The sequence below is a fragment of the Enoplosus armatus genome, chromosome 2 (genome assembly GCF_043641665.1).
Source record: "Enoplosus armatus isolate fEnoArm2 chromosome 2, fEnoArm2.hap1, whole genome shotgun sequence".
NCBI lineage: Eukaryota > Metazoa > Chordata > Actinopteri > Centrarchiformes > Enoplosidae > Enoplosus > Enoplosus armatus.
In genome coordinates, this window is record NC_092181.1 from 15,348,463 (window position 1) to 15,362,305 (window position 13,843).

Consider the following 13,843-nt stretch of genomic DNA (forward strand, 5'->3'; position numbering starts at 1 on the left):
GATGTGCACACACACACACACACACACACACACACACACACACACACACACACAAGTAATCGAGTGCATACCTGTTTTTATGTCTTCAAACATTAGACCCACCACAAATGAACAGGTTATATAATGTATAGGTGTGTGCGTGTGTTAGATGGTAGGCATGTCTAAGGGTGTGCCAAGTGCTCCACCTCTTTCATGACCCAGTTGGCACGTACCAGCACACACCTAGCTATGCACCACACCCCTAACTACCTGCACTGTATACAAACCATTAATACACATGCAACACTTAAGCCATCACACAGATGGAAATTTTGGCCTATTTAGCAGAATGTGGGTCAATATTATTGATAAAAATACGTCCGGGTCACCTCACTCTATTCAGCCTCACACGCACTGGCTGTACTCTACATACTATACACCATGGGTTACTAACAGGCGGACTGCGGTCCAAGTCTGGACTCCATTTTAAGATCCACAATTTTTCAAAAGCTATTTTATTTATTTTCTCTATTTTATTTTAAATGCAGCCCTTCTTTTACTTAATGAGAGAAGAACATTATACATATCTACAGTATTATATATCTGTAGAGTTCAATGTTAAGAGACAATAAATATTGTCAAAATGTTTTTGAATGGTACTTTCTTTATTTGATTGGACAGTCAGTTGTTGATTACATGCAGACGTTGATACAACTACTAGGCTACTTCAATATATATCACTCTACATCACAACGCAAGTTAGACATTATGATGTTCCGGACCTTTGCTTAAGGAAATTTTCTCTAACTGGACCTCTTCAAATTTTAGTTGAATACCCCAGATATAAACCATACACATGACCATACACATCTACAGCGTGCGGCGGCTTTCCTGGGCGTCTATAGTTTAATTGTGTTTTATTCCTCCCACAGGGTGCGCTCCACCTTTCTGTCCGTTATTTGTCTGGGTGGAGCTCAACTCCCTGTCCTCCATTCTCACTGTTTATCTCACTGCTCTCACTGCTGCCTGGTTTATGTGTCAACTGTGTGTGCGCCTCCATCAGTGTGTGCGTGTATCTTTGTCAGCTCCAGGGTGGGGTATCCTATCTTGTGGTGTTATCATGGGCGGAGTCTTCCGGCGACAGAAAGGGAGAGAAATGGAGTGCGGGAGGCGAGGAGAGGTTGGGGAGAGGAGAGATTGAGCTGCAGCCAGTGAGCGAGTTCTGACTAGACTCTGGCTGCGCCAGACAGCTGATAAGACAGACAGCAGAGCAGAGCCACGGCCTCTCCAGCAGCATCTATTCTTACTCTGGGTGTGTCAGCTACTGCCCCGTTCAAGTTTTCTTCCTCTATTATTCAGAATACACATTCCAGGTCACTCCCGCTACTTGCCTGTCTTTGATTGCGGAGGCCATGATATACAGCACTTCATAAAAAGTATTCAGACCTCTTGAGATTCTCAATTTATCTTGTGCCAAGTTATTTTAAAATGTGTTTATTCTGGATTTTTTGTGTGAGTTCTATGCAAAGCACTCTACTTATGTAAGGCATTGAATTTGCAGTCTCAGTTTGTTCATTAAAGCTGTGGTGTTATTGCTAGATTTTGCTGATGCTCGGCTTAATCCCCACTGTTGGCTGCACGCCTAATTTCCCCTCCGTATCCTGGAAGGTGTAAGTACAGGATGGAGCGGGAAGTGGCCTGCTGTCTCTTTCCTGTCCTGTATTGATGATGTCACTCTCCCCACCTCTGCCAAGTTGCAGCTGGTCACTGGGTGGACACCACACATGAGCGGAAAGGGTGGGGAAGTCCACAAGGGGAAGGAGGGAGAAAAGGGAGAGGGAGAGTGTGGATGAAGCAAACGTGGGATTGAATGAGAAGAAAGAGTTGAGAGTTAGCAGAAAAAGAGAAAGAGAAGAAAAGAAGGGCTGTGGGTTAAGAGATTAGAGGAGGGAGGAGAGGAAGGGTGTTGTCAAAAAGAGAGGAACAGATGAGGGGTGCTGGGTGTGCCCTCACCTTCTTTGATCACTGGTGTCAATGTGTTGCAACGGAATTCACAGTTTGTGTCTTTCTGTTTATCTCCTATGCTGTGTTAATCTGTGTTATGTCCAGGACTCAAGGTTTCCCTCCACAAATTTGATTACGCAAAACAAAAAAAGTCTTATTATAGCACAGCAAGGAGATGTGGAAAATTATGTACAGGGCTTGGTGCTTTACACCCTGGCATATGGGCATGTGGGCTTAAATAGCTTTCAGGAACACCGGTCGTCAAGTGTTCCCAGTTACAGCGATAGCACCTCAGCTCCACCCAGCCAAGGACCTGCAACGAACACACACCACAGGGCCAAGGCAAAGGACGCTGGGGTTGTCACATAATTGACGTGTATTGTCTGTGTATTTATGTCTGTAGCCTCTGAGAGCGATCTGCAGAACAAGCGTCTGAAACTGGACTATGAGGAAATCACTCCATGCCTGAAGGAGGTCACTCTGGTCTGGGAGAAGATGCTGGGAACTCCTGGGAGGGCAAAGGTCAAATTTGACACAGATACCATACATGCTGCTGTTGCACAAGGTACATATTTGGCTCCACAGATACATATATCAGTGTTTCTTGGAAATGTTTGCTCTTTTTCAAAATCACCAGGTATTGGCAAATATTGACCAAAGAGCTTAATGTATGAAACTGAAAATATGTATTGTTACTTCTCCCCTTATCATCAGCTCGGGTCCTTAAATACAGCAAAAGGAAAGAGCATAAATTCTATTAAGTGTTTTTAATTCACTGTTTGTGCAGTGTTTATTACCCCCAGTGTCTGTATCTCATTGTCAAGACTTTCTGTTCTGTCCATTTTCTAGTATCAGCATGTTCTGCACAGACGACAGGAAGGTTATCTCCTCTGCCCTCGGCCTCAAACGTAACAGGGGAGATCTAAAGTCCAGAACACAAATGCACACAGAAAGCCTACTCCCCAACGAATAGCAGCATTGGAACTTGGTGAAGTAGCCTCAAGAGCAAGATTATGACGCAAAGTGATGATGTCACATTATAACGATGGCCACACCATCTGATAGGAGGAGTAAAAGCTGCGAGGTCACATGTTTGAACTTCCTCCTCCTGTGATCTTTACATGCTGAGATCCTGATGGTTGTGCCTGTGCTCTTTGTTTTACAAAGGCCCTACGTTGAACCCAAAGCCAGGCTGTTTCCCTCGGTTTCCAGTCTTGGTGGTAAACTAAGCTAACTGGCTGCTGGCTTTAGACTTAAATCATACAGACATGATAGTGGTATCAATCTTCTCATCTAACTGTCAGCCAGAAAGCTAATTAGCGCATTTCCCCAATAGTTGAACTTTTCCTTGAAATTGCTCAGCGGCCAGCAGATGAGACTGTGGTTTGACTGAGCAGCTTCCACGTGTGAATGTGCATAAATGAATATGAAGAGGGCGTTCCTAAAACAGGAGCATTGCTCTCACAGCCAAACTTACCAGAATAAATAAACAAATTGATGATTTACTGAAAGAAAATCTAATTGGATCTAATAAAAAATTACCACCAAGTCCACAAGTCAGTATTTTATGATGCACCAAATATCAGTCAGTGTGGTAAATATTCTAAATGCAAGCTTGAGTTACTTATCTATTGCTTATAGAATATTTGCTTACAGATATGTGTTGCCAAGGTCAAAAAACAGATATATGTTGCCAAGGTCAAAAAAGGAATCTCTACATTAAAGGAAAACGTAGGAAAATACTGTAGAACGCTGTATCCCCTGTCACCATTTAGAAACACCTATGGGCTAACAAACTCTGTCTGTTTCTCACTCCGTCAAACTAATTACTGGGCTGAAGAGGTATTTTTACAACCAAGTTAAGGCTCGTCCAAGTATCTTCAGCCCACTGAGGTTCACCACATTTTCAAGTCCTGACATCAGATTGCCTCATGATTTGATTTGCATACAACAGGCATGATTTGCATACTACCGTTGTTTAACAATGTCTGAACCTGAAGAAGAAGAATTCCTTTATTAATCCCTGGAGATTCAATTGGACAGCTGAACAGCTGTCACTTACAGCAGGTTAACATGTTAGACCATCTTTACACTACCCAACCCCACCCTCATTCTCTTTCATCTCTATTCCCTCTGGCAGGTGTCCCAAGGCAACATCGAGGCGAGATCTGGAAGTTTCTCTCTGAGCAGTACTTGCTCAGGCAGACGGTTCCCTCCCGACCCCCTACCAATCACACTCCATACAAAGAGCTGCTGAAACAGCTCACCTCGCAGCAACATGCTATCCTCATAGATCTGGGTAACTCACACACACACACACACACACACACACATAGAAAATATTCATATTCCACTTGCACACATTGTTTAGATACTTAATTTTGAAGCTATTCTGCTATATGGAACAAACACTGAAACATAAACCAATGTACAGTATCCCCTGTGCACAAACATACTAGTTTTCCTCTCACTCCAAGAGTGAAAGTCACACAAAAAATATATATAGATGTCAATAAATGCATGTACTTAATAACTAAGTAAGTTACTAGTTTTCTGTCATTCTTCGACGTAGTATGATGGTGAAAAAGGTATTAAATTACCTTCTGTGTGGTATTAAAAAGTACTTATAAAGTCTTCAGTTTAACACTGCGGAAACCCTGTACAGAGTATATGACAACCTCTAGACCTAATTTTATTACTTTCACCCTCAAATGTTGATAACACCTCCTACCCAAAAACCCACACACACAATACCTACACCCCACCCATATAACACCCACACACATGCATATACACATCCACCCACACATCTATCCCTGTAGCACTTAACCTCCTCTGTTTTTGCTGTTGACCCTGTGTCTTTCATCTGACTATCATGTTATTCACTCTACATCAAATAGGGTGGGGACCGAGGTAACGGCAGACACAGTGACACTTTGGTGTTATGTGCTGTAACACACAGTGTTTATGATACAAAAGACGCTTGCAGGTAGAAAATGACGGCAACTCAAGGCCGTCGACTTCACGTAAACATACAAAAGCGTATTTTAAGTAATTTAAGCAAGAGGGCGAAGGTTTTAAATATAGGGTTCTGAGGTTCAGCGCTTCGTACACACCTTACATTCATCACACAGAACAGGCACAAAAACACACTCTTTCCTTCAGGCAGGGGAGGGAGTTGTTGCATTATGTTCACTAACATAAAGCCCCCACAGCACATTCCACACATACACACTCACGCAGTCGTCATTGTTTTCTCCAAATCCTCACTGTCACACACTGTAAGTCAAGAAGTTCTTAGTCCCAAAACACACATACACCTGCCAATTACCAGCCTGTCCACGTTAAGAATGTTCTTTTACAGATCCCAGGTCATTATGTTGTCATCTGTCCCATCCGCAGTTACATGTTAAGCTTCTGAAGGAGGTTCTTCTGCATAAAGCTGCATTCATGTGTAAATATGTGTGTTTTCATGAACATGTTTGTAAGCATGACAGCTTGGCACATGCTCAGGCACTGAGCTCATTTTCTAACATCAACCTCAAAGTGTGAAGTTTAGCATCCTAAGGCAAAGTTTAGCAGAGTTTGTGCTTCATTCAAACACGTGGCACACACCCAGAGGCTTTGGTGTCTTATGGATCATTCATGTTTCTTTCCAGGAGTATGTCAGACTAAATCAAGTAAATCAAATCTATTGTTGATTGTAGATGTTTATCAGGTTGTTCTCAGACATCAAATATATACTAGATACATGCAGATGTTTTGCAATATAGATAATGTCTCTCACTCTTTTCTTCTGTCCCAGGTCGCACTTTTCCCACTCATCCATATTTCCAAGCCCAGCTGGGGGCAGGACAACTGTCTCTGTATAATATACTGAAAGCCTACTCACTGCTGGACCCTGAGGTATCATTTATTTTCTCTTTAAGTATTCTCTCTGGCTTTCTTCTTCTTTCACTTTCTTTTTGGGTGTCTCTCTCCCCCACACCCCGATGGACTGAATGGACTTGTCACCTGTCTTTTAGGCTCACACTCTTTTCCCCTCCTTCCTTGTCTGTGCAGACGTCAAGTTTGTTATTGTTGTTATTGTAGGTGGGCTACTGCCAGGGCCTGTCCTTCATTGCTGGAGTGCTGCTGTTACACATGGGGGAGGAGGACGCCTTCAACATGCTCAAATTTCTAATGTATGACGTGGGGCTCCGCAAACAGTACAGACCTGACATGATTATCCTGCAGGTAAAATGCACACACACACACACTAACACACACAGAGTCTCTTTGTCCCACATATATAGCACACATCTACAGCCCCCTATACACTTAATTTAGATCATTTCTCTCTCTTACTCACACACTTAAATTACATCAAAGAGAGGACTGCAGGTCACTGTCTTTTTATATGTCCAGTCATCAATCAGTCTATTCATCTCACATTGTAGATATGAAATTTCATGCATCTCTCCTTTCTGTTTTCAGAATCACAGTGATCGGCTTACATTTTCATGTTTTAACAAAGTTTGAAGGGTTGGTTGAGACGTGGTTACTGATGCCTGGTTTGCAGCTGGATTTATATGTGATACAAAGGGGTTAACATGAGTCTTGCCATATATACCTCTGGCGTAGGTTTTGAATTATAATTTAGTGTCGGATTTCCTCCTTTGTTAGAACTACTGCAATGCTAGACGGATGTACTGTACATGATCAGGCTGTATCGTGCTTTAATTATTTACCCCGCGGTTATTGTGTTTACATTCTTTCATTCACTTTGTGTTGGAGAGCGACGGTGGGAACTTTCTTTACTGAGAAGGAGACTAATGTGATAGAGAGTGACGATCGCGGCATGCCGTTCAGAAATGGCCTGCTGGATTTTTGGAAAGGAGCGGATCACTTCTTAAACTTTCTTGATATAGTCTTTAATCTCTACCGGCATCAGAAACTTGTAGAACAAAACAAAAGCTGTCCAATCACAGTTCTTGCGGTCTCCATGTGGTATCTCAGTAGCACCAACGTGTAGTTACATTTATGCTATGGCTACATACATAATCCCTTAATGTGCAACTAATCCAATTTTAAAAGCATGTATAAAATAATAAAAGCACAATCTGCACATAATGTACACTCAACCACACAGGCTCCCAGTCAAGCCAGCAAAAACAACCTCTGGTATGTCGTTCATGTCAGATTCAGATGTACCAGTTGTCGCGGCTGCTCCACGACTACCACAGGGATCTTTACAGCCACCTGGAGCAGCAGGAGATCGGGCCCAGCTTATACGCCACCCCCTGGTTTCTCACCGCCTTCGCCTCACACTTCCCCCTCGGCTTCGTGGCCAGAGTCTTCGGTAAGCTTTTGGAAATCTGCGTATGTTTCTGCACTCATAGACCACCCTCTTGTTTTACTTGGTCACCGCACCGTGGGTTTCTTCTTCCTGAGAAAAGCACGCCAGTATAGATGTCGGAAAAGAAACAGGATGGTGGGGGCTTCCACAGAGATGTTTAGATTGTCTCCACTCCCCAGTTAACTTTTCTAATTAGACCTTGAACCCAGAGTGATGGAAGGGGGGAGGCAGGGGGGGGAGTGGAGGAAAATAAGGAAACTATGATTGAAGGACTTGGTAAAACAAGAGGAAATAGAAGGTGTAGAAAGCAAAGTACAGACAAGGAATCTAATAAGTTTGGTGGGGAAGAAGATGGGATTGGCGTTGTATAAACTTTAACAACTAATCAAAGTTTCATGATAATGATCAAAGCTTTTCTTCAAAAACTTAGACAGCACTTAGTTTCTGTGGAATAAAATCTCTAATAGTGAGTCACAGACACATTTGAGATAGCATCTTTGTCAGTTACAGGCTTTTGTTGTTTCCCTCTGAAGTGACCTTTTATCATTCGTGTAAATATCATCACACCCACAGCCCCTTGATATGTCTTTTTTTTTTCTGTCTTTGCTTTTCTCTCCCTCATTCCTTCCTTACTGTTGTTTTCATGCCTAATTTCTTACACTGTGCTCAGTGACTGAACCAGACTCACTGGCTCCTCGTGCTCATCTGAGCATAACACTGTGCGTGTGTGTGTGTGTGTGTGTGTGTGTGTGTGTGTTTGTGCGTGCGTGCGTGTGCGCGCAGTTAGAGGGCATCATCATAGCACTGTAAAGTCTTTTGATATCGTACAGCATGTGGGGCTCCACACCTCCACTCCCATTCCTTAATCTGTCGAATGACCTCATGCAATCCTGCCTAACCCTTACTCCACCCTGATGCATTCAAAGCACGCACACAAATAAACACACCTACTCCACCTCTTCGTATTCACCCTGGCCTATATTTATGTTTGCTTAAATCTTTTTATTGACGTCAAAGCATCTGTCATTTAAAAAAAACCTTTAAGTCACAGATCAATGCAGTAAGCTGCACTGTAAGCGCCTGCCATTCATTCACACACTTTTGAAAAAAAAAAAAAAAGCTCTCACGTCCTTTTCCAACCACCTATCTCATTGTTTCTCTTTGTCCTCTGTCAGATATGTTGTTCCTGCAGGGGTCAGAGGTCATCTTTAAGGTGGCCTTGAGCCTGCTGGGGAGCCACAAGCCTCTGATCCTGCAGCATGAGAACCTGGAGTCCATAGTGGACTTCATCAAGACCACGCTGCCCAACCTGGGCCTGGTGCAGATGGAGAAAACCATCAACCAGGTTAGAATAAGAAACAATCAGTAATGTGTGAATACCCTTTTAACCACTGGACTGTCTAACTGGAATACAATACAAAGTCATTCATCTGTGATTATTTTTATGGATTTATTTTAAGTGGGGATTATAGTATAAGTCAAAAAGCATAAGTCTGGCATTACTCTTTCTACTTTTCTTATTGTCCACAAATCCCATGAAAAGACCAAAACCAACGTGTTAGTCTCTCTCTCAATACTTCCTCAGCCTTTCTGTGGACCCAAACCCATTTGCTTCTACTGAATACATAGGTGTGACCTCTCTCTCTGCCTCTCTCTCTCTCTCTCTCTCTTTATATATATATATATATATATATATATATATATATATATATAAAATTTCAAGAAAGGCTAAATAATTTCCTATAACAGCTGCGTACTGCAGTTCTGCAGTTTTAGACAAATGTTACTCAAACAGGACCAAATAGTGGATTTGTTGGGAACTATTTTCAGCCAAAGATTAAAGGGGAACTCCAGTGATTTAGAGTGTGCTTCCATAAAGTTATTTCACTCATAGATTCAGTTAAGAATGGTCAATATTGAAGCAGCATTGACTGAAATATCCTGGCTTAGTCTCTAGTAGAACTTGATAGTGTCTTTTGTTAGACCCCTGCCTCCTGAATGCCCACTTCTTTCTTCTTTCTTTCACATTTGGTGCTCTAGTGAGTATTTACTGCAGCAGGAAGGTGTTTGTCTCAAAATAAACTACAGTTCCCGTGTTCATCATAATGAAGGAACGTGTGACTCACTTCTGTGTTTTTAATAGTTTTTGGACAACAATGGAGCTCTATGGCACAGAGGAATAAAATATACCAGACTTTGGATACAGAGAATACTTGTTAGAAGGATTGATTCACTGTTGGTTTTAGTCTTTTCACTGAATTTATTAACAATAGAATACATTTAGAAAATCACCCAACTTATCGTTTAACACACACATCACATACAGAAGCGGTTTCCACCTCCTGTTTTAGGTGGTTGAATGAATATGCATAGGTTAGTTAACTAGTGAATCAGTGGCCAGATAACCTCTTGTAGCTTCTCTGATCTTGTATATCTGTGTAAAAACAATATTGTGTTGCTTAAATCTACTCAAGAAACTTAAACTTGATGTGTTTCACCATAATAAGTGATTTTACAACTCACGGCAGTGATAGAGAGACAACATATAATTGCTTCATGACGAAACAAGAAAGTGGAGAATGATATTCTGCTTGAGTGACAGATGCTATCATTGTGAACCACACCCTCTCCTTATAACAGTAATGAGGGCAGCCGGTGGGTGGAGTGTCAGTGAAGTCATTTAACCTTTAACAGGAAAACTACTATATGTCAATAACATCAGAGTCACATGTTGAATGACTCCCAATAAGCAAACGTCCCGGAGTCGTGATCAGACTTCCTCGTGTAATAATGTTTCGTTAGTCTCATGTAAACTAATGTCAGGATGTCAAGATTTTCCTTTAACTTGTACAGTAATGTAGGTTGTCTTGAGATGGAAAGAGCTGACATTAGTCTGGGATGACTCAAACACACATATAGAGAGATGTTATCAAGGTACGCTATAGTTTAGAAAGTATGCATTTACCTTATAATTTGTATGAGCTAGCAAAAGGATGTTGAGTCATGCTCTAGCTTGCCGATACTTTCCCTCCAGTGCCACTTATCCACATCAGGTTGTCTATATGTTAACTGTGGTGTGACTCACAGTTTCACCTGGGAGTGTAACTACAGGATGTCTGGAACCTCGTGAGCAAAACATGTCTCCATTGTTTGTTTTCTGTTATGCAGAAATATGGAAGTTGTCGGTACAGGACGACAACAATCTGCAAAATCTGTGTAATTTGTGACATTAAAAGGAAACACTTGAAGGGAAATTCCAGCTTTATATTTATCTTTTGTTCATAGTCATTCCTATCAGTAATGAACATTGTACTCAGATGATTTTACAAAGTTTAAACAAACCAACAGGTTAGCCAAACTTATATGGAAGAGGAAACGCTGATTACTACGTTGTCATTACTACCTGTCTGTTATTAACACCTTGGCCTTCTGTGCTTGACGTAGTCCTGCAATTAGAAATCATTACTGCCATTTCTGGTGCGCTCATGTTGGCTTTTTATTTCCAAATAAAGTGGTTGAACTAATCTTGCTACATGTAATAAACCAGAATTTCCCTTTAAACGCAAGCAGAGAGGTTGTCTTGTTTCAAACATATTTTTATTTAGCAGTTTGAGTCATATGTACTTTAACGATTCTGAAGCCATGGATGTGTTATACAAATATCCACAAACAATCAGTAAGTGAAAAGTCTGCCTCGATAATCCCACCCTGTCACACTAACCCATCCAGATTTCTTGTATGTCTTCAACATATTCACATTCTTTTACATTTATTTGATACTGTGAAATATTATAAAGGTGTATATTGACTGTCTTCTAATTTTAAGATGCCGGGTACTTGAGGTGTTGTCAAATTTGAAAAAATTGAGTTTGTTTTTAAAGTCTTCACCAAATATGAGGTGTTAATTAAGTAATCCAGCCACATTCTAATGGCTGGGACAGTAATTTCCTTCCAATATGTGAGAATTCATTTTTTTATAGGTTAGAAAAAGTTTCTGAGCTGAGATGAGGTTCACTGTTGATTCAGATGAGCCAAGGATGTGAATGTTTGCTATTTAATGTTTTGTTTTCTTGAATGTTCGTTCAAGATTGATAAATGTCATGAGTTTTTAAACTGTTGCTGCACATTGTAAACACTTTGTGTGTTCATTAGGTTTGTGAGATGGACGTGTCCAAGCAGCTCCAGGCCTATGAGGTGGAGTACCATGTCTTGCAGGATGAGCTGCTGGACACACCCCCGACCCTCAACCAACACCAGCGAGCTGCACAGCTAGAGAGGACCAATCAGAGCCTCCGACAGCAGAACCTCGACCTGCTCGAGGAGCTGCAGGTACACACACACACACACACACACACACACACACACACACAAATAAAGGCAAGTCATCTACTTTTACTTTGTTCACTTCAACCATCACCCCCTCCCACACAGGTGTCACATGCTCGCGTCTGCAGCCTGGAGAGCCGGGTGGAGGCTTTGGCCCAGTCAGAGGGCCGCATGAGGGAGCAGGTTTCTGCACTAGAGGAGGAGAAGAAACAGCTAGCAAGCACCGTCACACGCCTCCAGGACCTCCTCACCAGCCTCGGCATACACACACTCCCCCCAACTTCTGAAACACAAACCGCAAAGGTGGAAGACAGAGAGGGGCTGGCGAACAGGACTGTGGACTCCCTTCCCCACCCTTTGGCTCTTCCAGAGGCTTCATAACTGCACCTTATAATCTTCCAAATGGTAAGGGCGCCCGGAGGAGGAGCCGGGTGTGGAAGGCCCAGGAAGAGGAGGTGGAGCGAGACGTTAAGACGACTCCCTGCCTCCACCTTTATTCTCTTCCCAGCTCCAGAATGTTTTAATAAAAAGAGGAAATACTGAGGTAGTTGGACCTAAAACAGAGAGGACTAGAATGGAAATACAGCAAAAATGGGGATTAGGTTAAAAGAGAAAGAAAATTAAAGGACGGCACCTTTGAGTATTATCCTACAGCCACGAGTGCCCTCTTCCAGCTCTCTAACAAAATATAAATGAACGTGTGATTTGACCAACAATCCCCAAAGATAGCACTGTCCCACTGGGCCTCTACTGTAAAAACTAAACAGTTACATTTGTACCTGTACTTGTATGTTTGTGAATGTCTGTGAGTGTCTTCACGCTTGTGTTTTATGCTCCTACGAGAAGTTTGTTGAACTGTGTCGGATGCAACGAGGCTAAACTAGCCAAAGATTGTTCTTTTATTAATATAAAACAAGGTCGAACAAAGAACATGCCATTGATCACATAGTAAGTAAGTACTACAAAGATGAAATGTTTCCAAAGAAAAAATGAGGGAGAAGACAAGAAAGTGAGATGAAGGGACGGATGAAGAAATAAACTTCATGACAAAGTGTTTTTTTGTTTGTTTTTCTATTGTAAAAGTTGAACATCGACATAAGCTAAATGATGTTAGATGGTGGTGCTCGTATTCAGAGGTCAAAGGTGAACTATTTTGGAACTATTCTCTGTATTTCTAGTCTTCCACGGCTGATCCTGTATGTTTTAAACTTCATTTAGTCACAGTATCTCGCAGGAAGACTAACACAATAAATCCAGTCCATTTCACATCCTGTTTTTTTCACCTTTGAATACACGTCGATCCGTCTGTGTAGAAAATGGGAATAGATGCAATTTCAACAGAAAACTTAAAAACAGTAGCTGCACAGTACAGACTTCCAGATCAATTACTTTAAATTACTGCAAAACACAGTTGTGTCGAGAACTCCAGATAGGTAACCTCTGCTGTTGAGACAATCTGTCATCTGCGAGTCATTTACTGTATTCAACACACTGAATTCCTTCAACCTGAGCTGCAACTCGGCGTGTTTGTATGTGAATGTCTACATGTGTTACTGTGCACTTCACTGATGGCAACAAATCTCTTGATTTACACTGTAAAGATGTCTTTCTTCTTACTCCTGACTCTCCTTGCACATGTGTTTTTGTTTTAATTGATTATTGCTATTATTGTTGTTATTCTGTACTTTAAAATACATTTCATATCCTTTCAGCACAGCTGAAGCCTGGTTTTGTTTTGTGTGTGTTTTCCTGCATACAGCATGTACCCCCGTGTGTCAAGTGTCAGAGTGTGAAAGATGGTGTAGATTGTACCTCCTTCTGTCTAAACATGCCAGTCACTTTGAATGCTACAGGGCTGATATAAGGTTTCAAACATATGGAAATATACAGTCCACAGTATTTAAAAGGCAGACATGAATTTCTTTCCAGAAACTCCTCCTGAAGTTGAAGAAAAGGCATGTCGGGGCAAGTTGTGGCTCTGTTGGTGTGCATGTATGTGTGTGTACACAACAGAAAAAGCAACAACAGCAGAACCTCAGCCAAAAAGATACTAATTATATTCTATGTACATGGACACTCCACTACTGAAATACTTTTTTTGTTTTTTCCATGTGATCATGTCGTTTTGTTTTTTAAAGAATGCATTTCCTCACAGTCCAGCTCAAGTATACGATTACACAGAGCTCCCAGAAAGAC

General features: G+C 41.6%; 1 protein-coding gene across 1 annotated transcript in view; it reads left to right on the forward strand.

Annotated features, from left to right (window-relative positions):
- The window catches only part of tbc1d1 (TBC1 (tre-2/USP6, BUB2, cdc16) domain family, member 1), a 47,741-nt gene extending 34,380 nt beyond the window's left edge, over nt 1-13,361 (forward strand). The window contains 9 exon segments of the mRNA XM_070915423.1: nt 2,387-2,548; nt 4,124-4,282; nt 5,789-5,889; nt 6,076-6,219; nt 7,165-7,324; nt 8,497-8,666; nt 11,474-11,650; nt 11,753-11,919; nt 11,921-13,361. Coding sequence (XP_070771524.1) covers nt 2,387-2,548; nt 4,124-4,282; nt 5,789-5,889; nt 6,076-6,219; nt 7,165-7,324; nt 8,497-8,666; nt 11,474-11,650; nt 11,753-11,919; nt 11,921-12,041 — 1,361 coding nt within the window. The 3' untranslated portion in view covers nt 12,042-13,361.
- The last annotated feature ends 482 nt before the right edge of the window (nt 13,362-13,843 follow it).